The 21,032-nt window shown below is 51.7% G+C and overlaps 2 protein-coding genes across 4 annotated transcripts in view; one reads left to right on the forward strand and one right to left on the reverse strand.

Annotated features, from left to right (window-relative positions):
• Positions 1–21,032, reverse strand: part of RCE1 (Ras converting CAAX endopeptidase 1) — a 433,314-nt gene that overhangs the window by 352,037 nt on the left and 60,245 nt on the right. The gene's annotated exons all lie outside the window — the stretch shown is intronic.
• The window catches only part of SPTBN2 (spectrin beta, non-erythrocytic 2), a 279,074-nt gene that overhangs the window by 238,924 nt on the left and 19,118 nt on the right, over positions 1–21,032 (forward strand). For both annotated transcript variants that reach the window (XM_075326530.1, XM_075326531.1), the window contains exons 27-32: positions 4,572–4,816; positions 4,903–5,041; positions 7,751–7,835; positions 7,921–8,117; positions 9,422–9,582; positions 15,616–15,682. In XM_075326530.1, coding sequence (XP_075182645.1) covers positions 4,572–4,816; positions 4,903–5,041; positions 7,751–7,835; positions 7,921–8,117; positions 9,422–9,582; positions 15,616–15,682 — 894 coding nt within the window. The remainder of the gene's footprint in view (positions 1–4,571; positions 4,817–4,902; positions 5,042–7,750; positions 7,836–7,920; positions 8,118–9,421; positions 9,583–15,615; positions 15,683–21,032) is intronic.

A 21,032-nucleotide genomic window follows, 5' to 3' on the forward strand; every position in this document is an offset into this window, starting at 1 on the left:
AAGTGTTTATTTGTACTTATGCTTGTATGCTATACATTGCACTGTACGGTCGCTACTCTTGGAGATATTCTCCTGGATGGCTAGTCTACAGCAGCAAAAAAGCAAGGGTGCCAAGGCACAGGCTTTCTAAGCTGCTCATATTGCATGTGCTGAAGGGCTCATTTGTACTTTATGCTTGTATGCTATACATTGCACTGTACGGTCGCTATTCTCGGCTATATGCTCCTAGATGGCTAGACTACAGCAGCAAATAAGCAACACAGGCTTTCTATGCTGCTTTTACTGCATGTGATACTGTTCCACCGCAAGTTCCACTGACCCCCGTTGTGTGCAATGCTCCTCTGTAGCACTTGGTCAGCCGGGGTCTCTACTAGAGGTGGCCAAAGGAACCACCTGTGAATCCTGTCCATGGACAGGGACGGTGTTGCAGTTTCGGCTGATAGATTGTCATGGGATAGTGACTTGCAGTCCAGACAGGCCATGGGCAATCTTGCCAAGGTGTAGGCTCTGACACGGACGACAGTCCCAGACAGCCTAAGCGAGCTCGCTGGGGGCGGCACTCGGCCTCATCACTAGTCAGGGTCACAGCAGAGGACTCTCTGTATGATGAGGCAGACGTAGCTGATCAGGACTTTGATCCTGACACCGCTCTCAATCCGGATACACCGGATGGTGACGCCATGGGGAATGATCTTATAGCGTCCAGCAATGGCATGTTGGATATCTCTCCCCCAGCTCCTTCAGTGGAGGAGTCAGCTTCCCAGCAGGAGAAATCCCATTTCAGTATCTCAAGCGTACATTGAGTACTTTTCTGGCCACGCTGACTTCAGTGAAGCAGTTCAGGATCACCACGCTTACCAGATAAGCGTTTCTCCAAATGTATTAAAGATACATGTTATCCCTTTCCCCCTGACGTGGTCAGGCGCTGGACCCAGGGTCCAAAGGCGGCTCCCCCAATCTCCAGGCTTGCGGCTAGATCCATAGTTGCAGTGGAGATGGGACTTCACTTAAAGATGCCATTGACAGACAGATGGACCTCTGGTTGAAATCTGTCTATGAAGCTATCGGCGTGTCGGTTGCTCCGGCATTCGCAGCCGTATGGGCACTCTAAGCTATGTCAGCTGGTCTTGCGCAGCTGGTCTTGAGCACAGGTACATCTGTGCCGCAGGTAGCGTCCTTATCCTCGCAATGTCTGCATTGCGACTTACCCTATTAATGCTGTCCGTGAGAGACAGTCGAGGTTTCGGTCCTTCCCAGGCTCGGGCAGGTCCAAATTGTCCTAGTCCAAAAGGGCTCAAAAGGCTCAGAGGGGCTCAGATTCCAGGCGGGCTCAATCACGCCCAAGGAAGGCAGCCAGAGGAACCGCTTCCAAGGCGGTCTCCTCATGACTTTAAGCTCTCTCTCCGCATCCGCGGTTGGTGGCAGACTCTCTCGCCTTGGCGACATTTAGCTGCCACAGGTCACAGACCGGTGGGTGAGAGACATTGTGTCTCACGTGTACAGGATAGAGTTCTGTTCTCGGCCTCCGGCTCGATTCTTCAGAACTTCCCCACCTACCCACCGAGCCGATGCTCTTCTGCAGGCAGAATGAGTGGTAATTCCTGTTCCTCTTCAGGAACAAGACACGGTTTTTCCTCCAATCTGATTGTGGGGGACCTAAAACTGCTCAACAAGCACGTGAAGGCCAGGCGGTTCCGGAGGGCATCCCTCCGCTCCGTCATTGCCTCAATGTCTCAAGGAGATTTCCTAGCATCAATAGACATCAGGATGCTTATCTCCACGTGCCGATTGCTCCAGAGCACCAACGTTTGCTACGTTTCGTTATTGAAGACGAGCATCTTCAGTTCGTAACCCTGCCCTTCGGTCTGGCGACAGCCCTACGGAGTTTCACCAAGTTCAGGGCAGCAGTGGGAGCAGTCCTGCACTCTCAGGGTCACTCGGTGATCCTTCCTTGGACGGTCGACTTGTCAAGGCACCCTCTCAAGAGGCATGCCAACACAGCCTGAGCGTAGCGCTGGAGACTCTCCAGAGTTTCGGGTGGATCATCAACTTCTCAAGGTTAAATCTGACACCGACCCAATCGCTGACATATCTGGGCATGGAGTGTCACGCTCCCTCAGCGATAGTGAAGCTTCCGCTGGACAAACAGCGTTCACTACAGACGGGGGTGCAGTCTCTCCTTCACGGCCAGTCACACTCCTTAACACGCCTCATGCAGAGGCAGTCACTTTCGCGCAGTTTCATCTGCGTCCACTCCAATGTGGCATTCTTTGCCAATGGGATGGGAAGTCGACGTCCCTAGAAGGAACGTTCCCCTTCTCAGACGGTCAAGGACTCTCTTCAGAGGAGTCCATCCTTCAAATCAATGTGCTGGAAATCTGGGCAGTGTATCTTGCCCTGCAAGCCTTCCAGCCGTGGCTGGAAAGCACACACATCCGAATTCAGTCGGACAACTCCACAGCGGTGGCATACATCTTCCACCAAGGCGGAACACGCAGTCAGCAAGCCTCCCAGGAAGTCCGGCGGAGTCTGATGGGGGTGGAAGACAGAGCATCCACCATATCCGCAGTTCACATCCCGGGCGCAGATAACTGGGAAGCAGACTTCCTCAGTTGCCAGGGTATGGACGCAGGGGAAGGGTATCTTCACCCGGACGGTTTTCAGGAAATCTGTCAACGCTGGGGGATGCTGAACGTCGACCTAATAGCGTCTCGGCACAACAACAAGGTTCCGATTTTCATGGCGCGGTATCAAGATCAAAGAGCTCTGGCGGCAGACGCCTTAGTTCAGGTTTGGTCGCAGTTCCAGCTACCTATGTGTTTCCCCCTCTGACACTGCTGCCCAGAGGGCTACGCAACATCAGGTCCGTTTGCCGCCGCGCCATCCTCATCGCCACAGACTGGCCGAGGAGGTCGTAGTCCCCGGATCTGTGGCATCTCACGGTCTACCAACCGTGGGCACTACCAGCCCGGCCGGACTTACTGTCCCAAGGGCCGTTTTTTCCTTCTGAATTCTACGGCCCTGAACCTGACGGTATGGCCTTTGAGTCCTGAATCCTAGCGTCTTCAGGATTATCTCAGGACGTCATTGCCACCATGAGACAGACTAGAAAACCGACGTCTGCCAAGATCTACCACAGGATGTGGAGGATATTCTTCTCTTAGTGCTCTGCTCAGGGAGTGTCTCCCTGCCCATTTGCATTCCCTACTTTTCCTTCCTTCCTGCAATCTGGTTTGGAAAAACGTTGTCACTCGGCTCCCTTAAAGGACAAGTCTCAGCGCTATCTGTATGCTTCAGAAGCGCCTAGCACCACTTCCTCAGGTACACACGTTCCTGCAGGAGGTTTGTCACATTGTCCCTCTGTACAAACGGCCGTTGGACCCATGGGATCTGAACAGGGTACTAATTGCTCTCCAGAAGCCGCCCTTCGAGCCTCTGAGAGATGTTTCACTCTCTCGACTTTCCCAGAAAGAGGCCTTTCTGGTAGCGGTCACGTCTCTTAGGAGAGTGTCCGAGCTAGCAGCGCTGTCATCCAAAAGCTTCCTTCCTGGTGTTTCACCAAGGCAAGGCAGTGCTGCGCCCGATTCCGGAGATCTCCCTACGGTGGTATCCCCTTTTTCATCGCAATCAGGATATCTCCTTACCTTCTTTTTGCCTCATCCATTTCATCGATATGAAATGGATTTGCATTTGTTGGATCTGGTGGGAGCACTCAGAATCTACATTTCCCGCACGGCGCCTCTGCGCCGCTCGGATGCACTCTCTGTGCTTGTCGCTAATCAGCGTAAAGAGTCGCAGGCTTCCAAATCCACCCTGGCTCGATGGATCAAGGAACCAATTCTTGAAGCCTACTGTTCTGCTGGGCTTCCGGTTCCATCAGGGCTGTAAGCCCATTCTACCAGAGCCGTGGGTGCGCCCTAGGCATTACGGCACCAGGCTACGGCTCAGCAGGTGTGCCAGGCAGCTACCTGGTCGAGTCTGCACACTTTCACCAAACATCAGGTGCATACCTATGCTTCGGCGGACGCCAGCCTAGGTAGAAGGGTCCTGCAGGCGGCAGTTGCCTCCCCATAGGGGAGGGCTGTCTGTGCAGCTCTAACATGAGGTATTTCTTTACCCACCCAGGGACAGCTTTTGGACGTCCCAATCGTCTGGGTCTCCCAATGGAGCGCCGAAGAAGAAGGGAATTTTGTTACTTACCGTAAATTCCTTTTCTTCTAGCTCCTATTGGGAGACCCAGCACCCGCCCTGTTGTCCTTCGGGATTTTTGGTTGTTTTTCGGGTACACATGTTATTCATGTGGAACGGTTTTCAGTTCTCCGACGTTACTTCGGAGTGAATTTGTTTAAACCAGTTATTGGCTTTCCTCCTTCTTGCTTTTGCACTAAAACTGGTGAGCCAGTGATCCCACTGGGGGTGTATAGCCAGAAGGGGAGGGGCCTTACACTTTTTAGTGTAATGCTTTGTGTGGCCTCCGGAGGCAGTGCTATACACCCAATCGTCTGGGTCTCCCAATAGGAGCTAGAAGAAAAGGAATTTACGGTAAGTAACAAAATTCCCTTCTTTTGCAGGTAAAGCAGGTTCAGGAGGACGCTGCCCGACTTCAGAAAGCTTACGCCGGTGAAAAGGCTGCGGACATACAAAGGCATGAGCAGGCAGTGACCGAAGCCTGGGGAGAACTGCAAGATGCCAGTGGTGCACGTCGCCAGCTGCTTTTGGACACCGGGGAGAAATTTCGCTTTTTCCGGATGGTTAGAGATCTCATGCTATGGATGGATGTTGTCAATCTTCAGATTGATGCCCAAGAGAAACCTCGGTGAGGCTGTGACGGTGATTATTATTTTATTGGGATGTTATTTCCTCTTAATTCCATTAGTAACATTTATTATTCACTTTCAATAGGGACGTATCATCGGCTGATTTAGTCATTAAAAATCACTTCAGCATTAAAGCTGAGGTGGACGCCCGAGCGGACAGCTTCACTACCTGCATTGACCTGGGAAACTCTCTGCTAGAGAAGAACCACTATGCATCCGACAAGGTAATTACCATCATTACCCCGAACAACTATATTAAAAACTAACGGAAAGCGATCAGGAGCCTATACACTGAGATTAAAGATGGGACCGGCCAACCATCTGATTTGTGCTAGGCGTCAAGACGCTTTCGACGATGATGGTGAAATGGGGGCAGAGGGATCCGGAATGTTGATTCGCAACACCCAATTCTTTGGCTTCTCTGAGAGATAAGCTGGAGCCTTAGGCTATGTGCACATTATGGCGCCATTTATTCCATGGAGATTCACATGTGAAAAGGGGTATATATAGTAGGGACAAGTATAATAATCATAAACAAAACAAGGCACAGACTGGTGCAGGAGGAGAACGGATCCTGCTCGTGAGGGCTTACAGTCTACAGGGGATGGGTGAGGATACAGAAGACGGGGCAGAGCTGGTCATGCAGTGGTATAGGGAACTGAGGGAGATGGGTGAAGATACAGTAAGTTAGGGTTGAGATGGTTGTGCGGCGCTATAGCGGACTGAGAGTTACGGCAGGTTGTAGGCTTGTCGGAAGAGGTGGGTCTTCATGTCCTTTTGAAGGTTTCCATAGTAGGTAAGAGTCTGATATGTTGTGGCAGAGAGTTCCAGAGTATGAGGGAGGCACGGGAGAAATCTTGTATGCAATTGTGGGGAGTAGAGCTGGAGATCTTGTGAGGATCTGAGGTTGTGTGCAGGTAGGTACCGGGAGACTAGGTCACAGATGTAAGGAGGAGACAGGTTGTGGAAGGTTTATATGTCATGGTTAGGGTTTTGAACTGGAGTCGTTGGGCAATGGGAAGCCAGTGAAGGGATTGGCTGAGAGGAGAGGCCGGGGAATAGCAGGGGGAGAGGTGGATTAATCGGGTAGCATAGTGTCGCATAGATTGAAGGGACGCCAGAGAGCAGGAGGTTGCAATAGTCCAGGCGGGAGATAAGGGCATGCACTAGGTTTTTGCAGCTTGTTGTGAAAGGAATGTCCGAATCCTGAAAATATTTTTGAGTTGGAGGCGGCCGGAGGTGAAGAGGGATTGGATGTGTAGCTTGAAAGAGAAAGCAGAGTCAAGGGTTACCCCCAAGCAGCGAGCACCTGGGATTGGGGAGAGTGAGCAGCCATTGACTTTGACGGATAGGTTTTTGGGTGGGGGGGCTGAGTGAGGAGGAGGAGGAAAGATGATTCTGTTTTATTCATGTTCAGTCTTAGAAATCGAGCAGAGAAAAAGGATGAAATAGCAGAAAGACATTGAGGGATTCTAGTTAGTAAGAAGGAGATGTCAGGTCCAGAGAGGTAGATCTGCGTATCATCAGCGTAGAGATGATACTGAAAGCCGTGGGACTCTATGAGCTGTCCCAGGCCAAAGGTGGAAATGGAAAACAAGAGGGGTCCTAAAACTGAACCTTGGGGGACACCGACAGATAGGGGCGAGAGGAGGAGGTGCTGTGAGAATGGGAGACGCTGGAAGTTCTGTTGGTTGAGGAGATCCAAGATGGAGCCAAGTCTGTGATACCAAGAGATTTAGAGAATTTGTAGTAGAAGGCAGTGGTCTACTGTGTCAAAGGCAGAGGACAGGTCCAGGAGGAGGACAGAGTAGTGTTGCTTGGCTTTGGCGGTTAGGAGGTCATTGGTGACTTTAGTTAGGGTAGTATCAGTGGAATGATGCGGTCGGAAGCCAGATTGTAGCGGGTCAAAGAGGGAGCAGGAAGAGAGGAATCGGAACAATTCAAGATGGACATGCTGTTCCAGTAATTTTGAGGCATAGGGGGGAAAGGATGTGGGATGTTAGTTTGACACAGAGGGAGGGTCAAGGGAGGGCTTTTTGAGGATGGGTGTGATGGAGGCATGTTTAAAGCATGAAGGGAATACACCGGTTGTTAGTGATAGGTTGAGGAGATGGGTTAGGGTTGGGATGAAGACTGTGGTGAGGTTGGAGATAAGGTGGGATAAGAGTGGGTCAAGTGCACAGGTTGTGAGATGTGATCTTGAGAGTAGAGAGGAAAGATGATCTTCTGTAATGATGTAGAAGCTGGATTTGGAGAAAGAGGGCTCAGTAGTTATGAGGAGCGGTTGTGTGGATTGTGAGCCAAAGCTTGCTCTTATGTTGTCAATCTTCTGCTTGAAGAAAGAGGCAAAGTCTTCAGATGAGATGAGAAGAGAGGGAGGTGGTGCTGAAGGACGGAGGAGAGAGTTAAAAGTGTTGAATAGCTGTTTAGGGTTGTGAGAGAGGATGAGGGATGAGAAGTAGGTTTGTTTTGCAGCAGTGAGTGCAAACTTGAAAATTGTGAGGGACTGTTTGTATTTGATGAAGTGCTCGGTGGAATGAGACCTCTTCCATCTCCGCTCCGCAATCCTGGAAGCCCGTCTCAGTTCTTTTTAGTCTGGTTTGTGTGCTAAGGTTGCCTGTTGATCGTGCAAGTTTTGGTATACTTGAGGGGGCGGCCGATTCAAGAGCTGCAGAGATTGTGGCGTTATATAAAGTGGCAGCAGCATCTGCATCATGTAAAGAAACAATGTCTGCAAGATGTTTTGTTTTTATTTTATTCTTTTTCAGTGCAGATTGTCACAAAACTGCATGCAAGTCTTTATGCCAGCAAAGTCAATGAGAATCCTGACATTTAAATTTTGTGCACTTTTTGCTTTTTCTTGCCCCCCTTGCAGATTTGCAGCAGAAAATAAACTGTCTTATCGAATTCTATTTTTTCCTTGTTCCTTTCAGATCTCCGAGAAACTAGAACAGCTGCAAGAAAGACGGCAGGAGACGGAAAACAAATGGAAAGATAAGATGGAATGGTTACAAATAGGTAAATGGATTATTCAGCTTTCAGGTCTGTAAAGTATAAGTGATGGTTCATCCGACTCACTAACATGACTTTTTTGTTTTTTCAGTTCTGGAGGTGCTGATGTTTGGAAGAGATGCCAATGTGGCGGAGGCATGGCTTTCCAGTAATGAACCTATTGTCCGGTCCTCTGAGCTGGGAGGCAACGTGGACGAGGTGGAGAACCTGATCAAGAGACACGAAGCTTTCCAAAAATCCGTCTCCACCTGGGATGAAAGATTCTTACTTTTAGAAAAGCTAACGACGGTGAGCAAAGCTGAAAATATCAGTGTTAGAAAAGCTAACGACGGTGAGCAAAGCTGAAAATATCAATGTTAGAAAAGCTAACGACTGTGAGCAAAGCTGACAATATCAGTGTTAGAAAAGCTAACGACGGTGAGCAAAGCTGAAAATATCAGTGTTAGTTAGAAAAGCTAACGACGGTGAGCAAAGCTGAAAATATCAGTGTTAGAAAAGCTAACGACGGTGAGCAAAGCTGAAAATATCAATGTTAGAAAAGCTAACGACTGTGAGCAAAGCTGACAATATCAGTGTTAGAAAAGCTAACGACGGTGAGCAAGCTGAAAATATCAGTGTTAGAAAAGCTAACGACGGTGAGCAAAGCTGAAAATATCAGTGTTAGAAAAGCTAACGACGGTGAGCAAAGCTGAAAATATCAGTGTTAGAAAAGCTAACGACGGTGAGCAAAGCTGAAAATATCAGTGTTAGAAAAGCTAACGACGGTGAGCAAAGCTGAAAATATCAATGTTAGAAAAGCTAACGACTGTGAGCAAAGCTGACAATATCAGTGTTAGAAAAGCTAACGACGGTGAGCAAGCTGAAAATATCAGTGTTAGAAAAGCTAACGACTGTGAGCAAAGCTGAAAATATCAGTTAAAAAAGCGAACGACGGTGAGCAAAGCTGAAAATATCAATGTTAGAAAAGCTAACGACGGTGAGCAAAGCTGAAAATATCAATGTTAGAAAAGCTAACGACGGTGAGCAAAGCTGACAATATCAGTGTTAGAAAAGCTAACGACGGTGAGCAAAGCTGACAATATCAATGTTAGAAAAGCTAACGACGGTGAGCAAAGCTGACAATATCAGTGTTAGAAAAGCCAACGACGGTGAGCAAAGCTGAAAATATCAGTGTTAGAAAAGCTAACGACGGTGAGCAAAGCTGAAAATATCAATGTTAGAAAAGCTAACGACGGTGAGCAAAGCTGACAATATCAATGTTAGAAAAGCTAACGACGGTGAGCAAAGCTGACAATATCAATGTTAGAAAAGCTAACGACGGTGAGCAAAGCTGACAATATCAATGTTAGAAAAGCTAACGACGGTGAGCAAAGATGACAATATTAATGTACTGAACCCTTCCAGTGGGCAGGGGGGGAATTCTACAAAAAGGGGCTTAACAGATGAAATGTAAAATGAAGTATCTTACCTCTAAAAATTGTAGATGGTTTTAACTAAATATTTCGATTTCACGTTGTATTTACATCTTCAGACTATAAAACTTTTTTTTTTTTTTTTTCATGCATTTAATTTTCTTTTTTTCTAATCTGAAGCTGGAAGAGAATGAACTGAAAAGGAGACGAGAAGAGGAGGAGAGGAAGCGAAGGCCTCCGACCCCACCGCCACCCGAGCCAAAGCAAGAGGAGACATTCGAGGAACAGAACCACCAGGTTTTGGAGGATCATTCCATTCCGGTCACCGTTCTGCAGGAAAGGTTCGATTCGTGCTACTTTTACCTGCAGTTTTCCTCTTCTTACCAGTGACCTGGGGGCAATCGCAGCTCCGCTTCATGACAAAAGGACAATCCGAAGCTTGGATTGTTATATGAATGGGGTTGCATTGTCAATTTCCTCTTGAATCTTTCATTGAAACGTGCTACATGTTATAAATCACTTAACACATTTTGCTTGGTGCCACATCAATTTCGCAATAGCTGGAAAACCTGATGACCGAAATATTGATTATCTTGTCTTTCTTTGTCGCTCCTAATTGGGAGACCCAGACAATTGGTGTATAGCTACTGCCTCCGGAGGCCACACAAAGTATTACACTAAAAGTGTAAAGCCCCTCCCCTTCAGCCTATACACCCCCCGTACTGCTACGGGCTCATCAGTTTTTATGCTTTGTGCGAAGGAGGTCAGACATGCACGCATAGCTCCACAGCTTAGTCAGCAGCAGCTGCTGACTATGTCGGATGGAAGAAAAGAGGGCCCATAACAGGGCCCCCAGCATGCTCCCTTCTCACCCCACTTTTGTCGGCGGTGTTGTTAAGGTTGAGGTATCCATTGCGGGTACGCAGGCTGGAGCCCACATGCTGCTTTCCTTCCCCATCCCTCAATTAGGGCTCTGGGTGAAGTGGGATCCCATCGGTCTCCAGGCACAGGAGACCGTGCTCCATCCACAGCTCCTGAGGACCCTGCTGGATAGGAGCCGAGTATCGTTCAGGGACATGGCCCTGCTACTTGGAGGTACTCTGTGTCCCCGTGGGGACTGCGCACAGCAACACTCCAGCATTGCTGGGTGTGCTAGTGCACCGGGGACAGCAGCGCTGGCTGCATGTGTGCCACTATACACTCAGCGTCGCTGAGTGTATTTGTGTAGGGGGACTGCCGCGCTGACCGCCGCTGCCATGGTTATGCCTGCGGCGCGGCTGGGACTGTTAGTGCGCCGGGGACTTCCGCGCCGACCGCGCTTATACGGCGGCCGCGCTTATAACTATAGTCCCCGGCTTCTGCGGCCTAGTCTCATTCTTTTCCCGCCCCCAGCCCTGCCAGTCAGGGGAAGGGCGGGACGCTGTACAGGTCGGCAGCACTGAGGGCTGGAGCATGCTTTGCATACTCCACCCCCCTCACTCTGCACAGTGGGGCACCAGTTCCCGCACTTTTCTGGGTCACGCCCACGGCTCCCTCCTCTCCCCAGGACGCTGGCAGCCATTCCTCTCAGCTCTGCTAACGCTGGAGAGGAGAGACAAGCTCAAAGAGACCCAGGCAGGAATTCTGGTGCCCACACAAACGCTTTGCGCAGGCGGTAAGCAGCACCTGTGGTGCTGGCCCCACTGGTGCAGAAGTGTATTTATAGTTTATATGATTATAGTCTATACTTTACACTGTAGGGTGCACTGTTGATTTGTGGCTATTTACCCTCCTGTATTGCTCAGAGGAGACAACAGCATGTCGTCCACAAATAGCAAGGGTGCCATGGCACAGACTTACTATGCTGCCTGTGCAGCATGTACGGCTATACTGCCGGCAGGTTCCACTGACCCTCATTGTGTGCAATGCTCGGCCCCTGTGGCACTTTCTCAGCCGGAGCCTCTGCTAAGGGTGGCCCAGGGAGAACCACCTGTTAACACTGTCCAGGTGACAGGGACGGAGTTTGCAGTTTTTACTGAAAGACTTTCTGAGACTATGGCTAAGATATTAGAAGCCTTGCAGTCCAGGCCGGCATCTCAAGCCAGGGGCACTGTGTTATCATTGTCCCCTGGTTCCCCTCAGTTGGAACAGCAATGTCCTCCCGGGGTGTCTCATAGATCCCAGGGTGAGGTCTCTGACACGGACCGCAGCCCCAGACCGACTAAGCGAGCTCGCTATGAAATTCCCTCGACATCATCACAATATTCAGGGTCTCAGCGAGAGGACTCTCTGTATGATGAAGCGGAGGTAGCTGATCAGGATTCTGATCCTGAAGCCGCTCTCAACCTTGATACTCCTGATGGGGACGCCATAGTGAATGATCTTATTGCGTCCATCAATGAAATGTTGGATATTTCTCCCTCAGCTCCTCCAGTGGAGGAGTCAGCTTCTCAGCAGGAGAAATTCCGTTTCAGGTTTCCCAAGCGTACAAAGAGTATGTTTCTGGACCACTCTGACTTCAGAGACGCAGTCCAGAAACACCGAGCTTATCCAGATAAGCGTTTTTCCAAGCGCCTTAAGGATACACGTTACCCTTTTCCCCCTGACGTGGTCAAGGGCTGGACTCAGTGTCCCAAGGTGGATCCTCCAATCTCCAGACTGGCGGCTAGATCCATCGTTGCAGTGGAAGATGGAGCTTCACTCAAGGATGCCACTGACAGACAGATGGAGCTCTGGTTGAAATCCATCTATGAAGCTATCGGCGCGTCTTTTGCTCCAGCATTCGCAGCCGTATGGGCACTCCAAGCTATCTCAGCTGGTCAGGCACAAATTGACGCACTCACGTACGTCTGCGCCGCAGGTGGCGTCCATAACCTCTCAAACGTCGGCATTTGCGTCCTACGCTATTAATGCTGTCCTGGACTCTGCGACCCGTACGGCGGTTGCAGCCGCCAATTCGGTGGTAATACGCAGGGCCTTGTGGCTGCGGGAATGGAAGGCAGATTCGGCTTCCAAAAAGTGCTTAACTGGATTGCCATTTTCTGGCGACCGTTTGTTTGGTGAGAGATTGGATGAAATCATCAAACAATCCAAGGGAAAGGAAACATCCTTACCCCAAGCCAAACCAAAAACACCCCAACAGAGGAGGGGACAGTCGAGGTTTCGGTCCTTTCGGGGTGCGGGCAGGTCACAATTCTCCTCGTCCAAAAGGCCTCAGAAGGATCAGAGGAACGCCAACGCATGGCGGTCTAAATCACGCCCTAAAAAGACCGCCGGAGGTGCCGGTACCAAGGCGGCTTCCTCATGACTTACGGCCTCCTCACACCGCATCCTCGGTCGGTGGCAGGCTCTCCCGCTTTTGCGACACCTAGCTGCCACAAGTAAAAGACCGTTGGGTGAGAGACATTTTGTCTCACGGTTACAGGATAGAGTTCAGCTCTCGTCCTCCGACTCGATTCTTCAGAACATCTCCGCCTCCCGAGCGAGCCGAGGCTCTTCTGCAGGCGGTGGGCATTCTGAAGGCAGAAGGAGTGGTGGTCCCGGTTCCTCTTCAGCAACAGGGTCACGGTTTCTACTCCAACCTGTTTGTGGTTCCAAAGAAGGACGGGTCCTTCCGTCCTGTTTTGGACCTAAAACTGCTCAACAAACACGTAAGGACCAGGCGGTTCCGGATGGAATCCCTCCGCTCCGTCATCGCCTCAATGTCCCAAGGAGATTTCCTAGCATCGATCGATATCAAGGATGCTTATCTCCACGTACCAATTGCTCCAGAGCATCAGCGCTTCTTGCGCTTCGCCATAGGAGACGAACACCTTCAGTTCGCGGCACTGCCGTTCGGCCTGGCGACAGCCCCAAGGGTTGTCACCAAGGTCATGGCTACAGTAGTTGCGGTCCTCCACTCTCAGGGTCACTCAGTGATACCTTACTTAGACGATCTGCTGGTCAAGGCACCCTCTCAAGAGGCATGCCAACACAGCCTCAACGTTACTCTGGAGATTCTCCAGAGTTTCGGGTGGATCATCAATTTTCCAAAGTCAAATCTGACACCGGTCCAATCACTGACATATCTTGGCATGGAGTTTCATACTCTTCCAGCGATAGTGAAGCTTCCGCTGGACAAACAGCGTTCACTACACACAGGGGTACAATCTCTCCTTCAAGGTCGGTCACACCCCTTGACGCACCTCATGCACTTCCTGGGGAAGATGGTGGCAGCAATGGAAGCAGTCCCTTTCGCGCAGTTTCACCTGCGTCCTCTTCAATGGGACATCCTATGCAAGTGGGACAGGAGGCCGACGTCCCTAGACAGGAACGTCTCCCTCTCTCAAGCAACCAAAGCTTCCCTTCGGTGGTGGCTTCTTCCCACCTCATTATCGAAAGGGAAATCCTTCCTACCCCCATCCTGGGCGGTGGTCACGACGGACGCGAGCCTGTCAGGGTGGGGAGCAGTTTTTCTCCACCACAGGGCTCAGGGTACGTGGACTCAGCAAGAGTCCTCACTTCAGATCAATGTTCTGGAGATCAGGGCAGTGTATCTTGCCCTAAAAGCGTTCCAGCAGTGGCTGGAAGGCAAGCAGATCCGAATTCAGTCGGACAACTCCACAGCGGTGGCTTACATCAACCACCAAGGTGGGACACGCAGTCGGCAAGCCTTCCAGGAAGTCCGGAGGATTCTGCTGTGGGTGGAAGCCACAGCATCCACCATATCAGCAGTTCACATCCCGGGCGTAGAAAACTGGGAAGCAGACTTTCTCAGTCGCCAGGGCATGGACGCAGGGGAATGGTCCCTCCACCCGGACGTGTTTCAGGAGATCTGTTGCCGCTGGGGGATGCCGGACGTCGACCTAATGGCGTCACGGCACAACAACAAGGTCCCAACATTCATGGCTCGATCTCAAGATCACAGAGCTCTGGCGGCAGACGCCTTAGTTCAGGATTGGTCGCAGTTTCAGCTTCCTTATGTGTTTCTTCCTCTGGCTCTGTTGCCCAGAGTGTTACGCAAGATAAGGGCCGACTGCCGCCGCGCCATCCTCGTCGCTCCAGACTGGCCGAGGAGGTCGTGGTACCCGGATCTGTGGCATCTCACGGTCGGCCAACCGTGGGCACTGCCAGACCGACCAGATTTGCTGTCTCAAGGGCCGTTTTTCCATCTGAATTCTGCGGCCCTCAACCTGACTGTGTGGCCATTGAGTCCTGGATCCTAGCGTCTTCAGGATTATCTCAAGAGGTCATTGCCACTATGAGACAGGCTAGGAAACCAACGTCCGCCAAGATCTACCACAGGACGTGGAAAATATTCCTGTCGTGGTGCTCTGCTCAGGCGTTTTCTCCCTGGCCATTTGCCTTGCCCACTTTTCATCTCAATCAGGACATCTCCTTACCCTCGTTTTTGTCCTCATCCAGTTCACCAATGTGAAAAGGATTTGCACTTGTTAGATCTGGTGAGAGCACTCAGACTCTACATTTCTCGTACGGCGCCCCTGCGCCGCTCTCCGATGCTCTCTTTGTCCTTGTCGCTGGCCAGCGTAAAGGGACACAAGCTTCCAAATCAACCTTGGCTCGGTGGATCAAGGAACCAATTCTCGAAGCTTACCGTTCCTCGGGGCTTCCGGTTCCCTCAGGACTGAAGGCCCATTCTACCAGGGCCGTGGGAGCGTCCTGGGCCTTGCGACACCAGGCTACGGCTCAGCAGATGTGTCAGGCAACTACCTGGTCGAGCCTGCACACTTTCACGAAACACTATCAGATGCATACCTATGCTTCGGCAGATGCCAGCCTAGGTAGGCGAGTCCTTCAGGCGGCAGTTGCCCACCTGTAGGACGGAGCCGTTACGGCTCTATTATGAGGTATTATTTACCCACCCAGGGACTGCTTTTGGACGTCCCAATTGTCTGGGTCTCCCAATTAGGAGCGACAAAGAAGAAGGGAATTTTGTTTACTTACCGTAAATTCCTTTTCTTCTAGCTCCAATTGGGAGACCCAGCACCCGCCCGTTTTTTGTATACACATGTTGTTCATGTTAAATGGTTTCAGTTCTCCGATATTCCTTCGGATTGAATTTACTTTAAACCAGTTTATAATTTTTTCCTCCTTCTGGCTTTTGCACCAAAACTGATGAGCCCGTAGCAGTACGGGGGGTGTATAGGCTGAAGGGGAGGGGCTTTACACTTTTAGTGTAATACTTTGTGTGGCCTCCGGAGGCATAGCTATACACCAATTGTCTGGGTCTCCCAATTGGAGCTAGAAGAAAAGGAATTTACGGTAAGTAAACAAAATTCCCTTCTTTAAATTGATTTCCGGCATTGGAATTTGCAATGTAGAATCACAATTATTCCATTATAAATGAACATATATTTCATTAACCCCTTCCACTCTCTTGTGGTGTTTTCATACAGGCTACAAAACTTGCAGACTGAACAGGCTTCGGTTAACGGGCTGTGTACAGACTCAGATTCTCCGCAGGTACGTGCCGCATTCTGGGTTATGGTATATGGGGTACTGAACTCATCCACTATATTATTATTATTTAATATTATTTAATATTATAGCGCCATTTATTCCATGGCGCTTTACAAGTGAAAGAGGGTATACGTACAACAATCATTAACAGTACAAGACAGACTGGTACAGGAGGAGAGAGGACCCTGCCCGCGAGGGCTCAGTTTATAGGGAATGGGTGATGGTACAGTAGGTGAGGACAGAGCTGGTTGCGCAGTGGTGTACTGGACTAAGGGCTATTGTAGGTTGTAGGCTTGTCGGAAGAGGTGGGTCTTGAGGTTCACTATATCACAAAGTTTTAAAAGTACTCCCCTATGCTGAATGTAAGCTACCTATACAGGTTGTATCCTAGGAAGATCAGATGGGTAAAGGGGTCTTCCACTGCTCCGGTACATTCATGGGGGGAAGGGTGGGGTGCGCCACTGATCAACTATAATCACTAAATGCAGCCAGATATGAATTGGTGTATGGCCAGGAACACCCCCGCTCAGCTGTGCCCCCTAGTGGCCACTGTTTAGTACTGCAGATTAGCTCCTATGCAAAGTGTCATCAGAAAATGACCTACTATTTTAAATGCAATTTCTTGCGTGTGTGTAATATAAATTGTCACAAACCACCGGGGGGTCACTCAGAAATCCCCCGCGCTGGCTACCAGTACGTCACAATCGGGGGGTAACAAGTGGGGGTCACCCCTCCTTTATACCTCCCGACCGACAGACAGAGCACGTGACGCGCTCTCTAGCGCCCCTCTTATAGTCAGGCCAATTATGGAATTGCCCGACAATAAGCAAGGAGGCCGCTATACTACTTATGCCGATTATTGAAGGGTCCCCGGTGAGAGTAGGGTATATATTCCCCCGACCTCCGCGGGCGGAATATATAATATCTTCCCGAATCTCACTGGCCTCCCCACAATAATCCTTGGCACAACTCGCTGCCACCAACCGCTTCACGGTAACTATTAGCCGAACACACAGACGTGGGATTCAAGATCGAGATAACAGAACAGCCCAAGATTAATTATATAATTTAATCGCCTAAAGCACACTAGAACTACAATATATACAATAGGGAATCTACAGAATATACATATGTCAGAGTACAGTTACAGATAAAGCATGGGTTACAAACAGGTATACAATTACATCAGTTACCTTGTGTGTCTGGCCACAGGGGGGCGCTGTAGACCAGGTTTCTAGGATTCTTCCTCACAGGTCTTTCCCAACCAGGCCCCCGAGCAGAAGAACACTGGAAAATGGCCGAAGTAGGGTTATCAACCTGGGCAATCCAGGTCCCCTCCTACCTTAGTGACCTCACAGGGAAGCACTGCCACTCCCCCTGCATGGATCAGAATTATCCAGCAAAGGGGATATTGGCCATAACTTTGCCTGGGAGCGTCGTAGGCGGACGCCAATGCTCTCATTGTGACAGTTATGAATTTAGCTACAGAACGAGGGGACTCATGACCTGTCTGCCAGTTCCCCATTGGCTGATATCACGCCTGGGGCATTTCCCAATGTCCTGCTCCCATAAAAAGGGTGTGCCGGCATCGTCTGCATGCGGAGACACCATTTTTATGGTTGCCATATTTATCGGAAATATGGCTTGCGAGATATGAACCATTTTTTACTGGAGTCGTTCTGTCTGCTAGTTCCATAGCCTTGCTAATGAGATACAACTCTTGTTACAGGGTGACGGCAGGGAGTCATCCTGTGTCCTTTGTCCTAAAGCCACCTAATTTCCATATCACAGGACATGGCCATGGAGTTTGTTGCTAAACCAGTTGTGTGAAGGAAAGGGGGGGGGGGTGACACCAGGAGAGGGCTTCCTGACATACCTGAATATCATGATTTATCGTCATATCTCCGGATTTACCTCACACCTCCCCCCTTTTGAGGGCGCTAGGGGGCAGCACACTCCGGTGTTCCTCCGTGCGCCCGTCCGCGACCTCTCCTTGTCGGGACAGCCCGTCTGCGTTACCGTGGTCACGGCCCCTTTTGTGGCGAATGGTGAAGTTGTATTGCTGGAGCGCAAGGCTCCATCGCAACAATCGCCCATTCGTCCCAGAGACGGTGTGCAACCAGCTGAGGGGATTGTGGTCCGTCTCCACGATGAAGTGGCGCCCGTATAGATAGGGTTGCAGACGCTGCAGGGCCCACACTATGGCCAGGCACTCCTTCTCCATCGTGGAATAGGCAACTTCCCTTGGTAACAGCTTCCTGCTCAGGTACAAGACTGGGTGCTCTTGGCTCGCAGAGTCCACCTGGCTGAGCACCGCACCGAGGCCGAAGTCACTGGCGTCGGTCTGTACTACAAACGGCCGCGTGAAGTCGGCTGCCTGTAGCACGGGCGGGCTGGACAGGGCGTCCTTTAGGGCCCGGAAGGCTGTCTCGCAGTCCATTGTCCAATCGACTGCAGAGGGCAGCTTCTTCTTGGTGAGGTCCGTCAAGGGCTTTGCCAGGCTACTATAGCATGGAACAAACCTCCTATAGTACCCAGCGGTCCCCAAGAAGGACATCACCTGCTTCTTGGTCCTGGGGGTAGGCCAGGATGCGATGGCCTCCACTTTCTCAGGCTCGGGCTTCAGTGTTCTCCCACCTACCCGGTGACCGAGGTACTGGACCTCGCTCATGGCCAGCTGACACTTTCCCGGCTTGATGGTCAAACCTGCCCGGTGGATCCGCCTGAGCACCTGTGCTAGATGCTCTAGGTGGTCCTCCCAGGTGGGACTGAAGACGGCAATGTCATCCAGGTACGCGGCCGCGTACCCTTCAAGTCCCTTGAGCAGGGTGTTGACCATCCGCTGGAAAGTGGCAGGGGCATTCCTCATCCCGAATGGCATCACCGTGGACTCGTACAGTCCAAATGGGGTAATAAAGGCAGAGCGTTCCCTGGCCTTGCGAGTCAGGGGGATCTGCCAATATCCCCGGCTCAGATCCATGATGGTCAGGTACTGAGCCCCGGCCAACTGATCGAGCAGGTCATCGATGCGTGGCATTGGGTACGCATCGGCGACCGTGACCGCATTGAGCCCCCTGTTGTCCACGCAGAACCGCGTGGTTCGGTCCTTCTTAGGGACGAGGACTACAGGCGAGGCCCAAGCGCTGTTGGATGCCTGGATCACCCCCAGCTTCAGCATCTCGTCAATCTCCTGGCGCATGTGTTGCTGCACCTCCAGGGAGACCCGATATGCTGAACGCCGGATCGGGGGATGATCCCCAGTGTCCACGTGATGGACAGCCAAGTCAGTCCTTCCGGGCTGGTTGGTAAACAACCCCCGGAAGGGGAGGAGGGTGGCCCACAGCTGGGACCGTTGGTCTTCCAAGAGCTGGTGGCCAACCTCCACATCCTCAATGGATCCGCCTGCCCTAACCTGGGCTAGCATATCCAAGAGGGTTTCCGCTTCTCCCTCCTCGGGCAGGTTGCACACGGGGAGCGCACATGCCTCCCGCTCATGATGTGCCTTCATCATGTTCACATGGAAGGGCTTCCGCCTTCCACGGGCAGGGTCCAGGGTGACCAGGTACGTTACAGGGTTGAGCTGCTGGTACACGAGGTATGGGCCTTCCCAGGCTGCCTGAAGCTTGTCCTGTGGTACGGGGACCAGTACCCACACCTTTTGACCCACTTGGTAGGTCCTCTCACAAGCGTTCTGGTCGTACCAACGCTTCTGATCGGCCTGGGCTTGAGCCATATTGTCGTGTACCAGTTGCGTCAAGGCCTGCATTTTGTCCCGGAAGCGCATGACATACTCGATAACCGACACTCCAGGGGTGGCCAAATCCCCTTCCCAAGCCTCTTTCACCAGAGCCAGGGGGCCCCGCACACGTCGCCCGTACAGGAGCTCAAACGGTGAGAATTCTGTTGAGGCCTGTGGAACCTCCCGGTAAGCAAATAACAGGTGTGGGAGATACCGCTCCCAGTCACGCCCATGGGAGTCGACCAACATCTTAAGCATCTGCTTTAAGGTGCCATTGAACCGCTCGCACAGGCCATTAGTCTGTGGATGGTACGGGCTGGCCACCAGATGTCGCACCTGGACTTGCTTACAGAGGGCCTCCATCAGCTGGGACATGAATTGGGTCCCCCGGTCAGTGAGCATTTCCTGGGGAAAACCCACTCGGGAGAAAATCTCCAGCAATGCGGTGGCCACCTTGTCAGCCCGAATGGACGACAAGGCCACTGCTTCTGGGTACCGGGTGGCATAGTCCACTACCGTCAGTAGGAAGCGTTTCCCGGAGCTGCTGGGGATGGCCAGCGGGCCGACCAGATCCACAGCCACCCTCCTGAAAGGCTCATCGATGATTGGCAGAGATACTAGTGGGGCTTTGGGGCGTGGCCCCGCCTTCCCCACTCTCTGACAGGTTTCACACGAACGGCAGTAGGCAGCCACATCGGCCCCCATTTTTGGCCAGTAGAAATGCTGGTTTAACCTGGCCTTGGTCTTAGCGATCCCTAGGTGTCCGGCCATCGGAATCTCATGTGCGATCCGCAACAACTCCGTCCGGAACGGATAGGGTACCACCAACTGTCGGTCCCTGGGCCACGCCTCCGGTGAACCCTGCTGGACCGTGGCCCGGTACAGCCGTCCTTGGTCCCAGACCACTCGCTCCGGGTCCGAGTCCGAGGGAGGCTGTGCCGCCTGCTCCTTAAGAGCTTTCAGGCTGTCGTCAGCTTCTAACGCTGCCTGAAACCCCTGACTAGATGTGGCCAGAATCGACGAGACTGTCACATCTTCAGTCAGTACCCCGGGACCTGTGTCCTGGCCTCCACCTGACTCGGCTGCCACTTGGTCAGAAGGGGAAGAGCTATCGGACCTCCGGGAGGCCCCTTGGCTTCCAGCACTCCCACTGCGGGTGACAGCGGCCACAGCCGCTGCGACCGTGGGTCGTGCCTGCTCCTCCTCCGTTCCTGACCAAGTCGCCGGTTCAGGCAGACCTACCTGGCTTCCTGACACCCCGGTTGTGGGGGAACCATGCACCGAGATCTTACCTGGGAGCACTTCCGCTCCTGGACCGGCCCCAATCTCACCTGCCTGTTCCCCTCCTGCAGCAACAGAACCCCGCTGTGAAATCTCTGGGGACCCCACATTTGCTGTGGTAGCCCCCACCCCACACACTGGTCCTCCCCCTGCAGCACCCTGCTCTCTGCTTATCCCTGCAGAGGGCAACAGATCCCAGCTCACAGGCTGGTTACTTGTAGAGGCATTGTCACACCTTTCTCTGACCCCCTCCCCTGTCACAGCTGCAGCTGAGTGTGTGTCTATGGTGTCTATGCAAGCAGAAATATCAGAGTTCACTCCCTCCTCCCTTAC

This window comes from Anomaloglossus baeobatrachus, chromosome 10 (genome assembly GCF_048569485.1).
Source record: "Anomaloglossus baeobatrachus isolate aAnoBae1 chromosome 10, aAnoBae1.hap1, whole genome shotgun sequence".
Lineage (NCBI taxonomy): Eukaryota > Metazoa > Chordata > Amphibia > Anura > Aromobatidae > Anomaloglossus > Anomaloglossus baeobatrachus.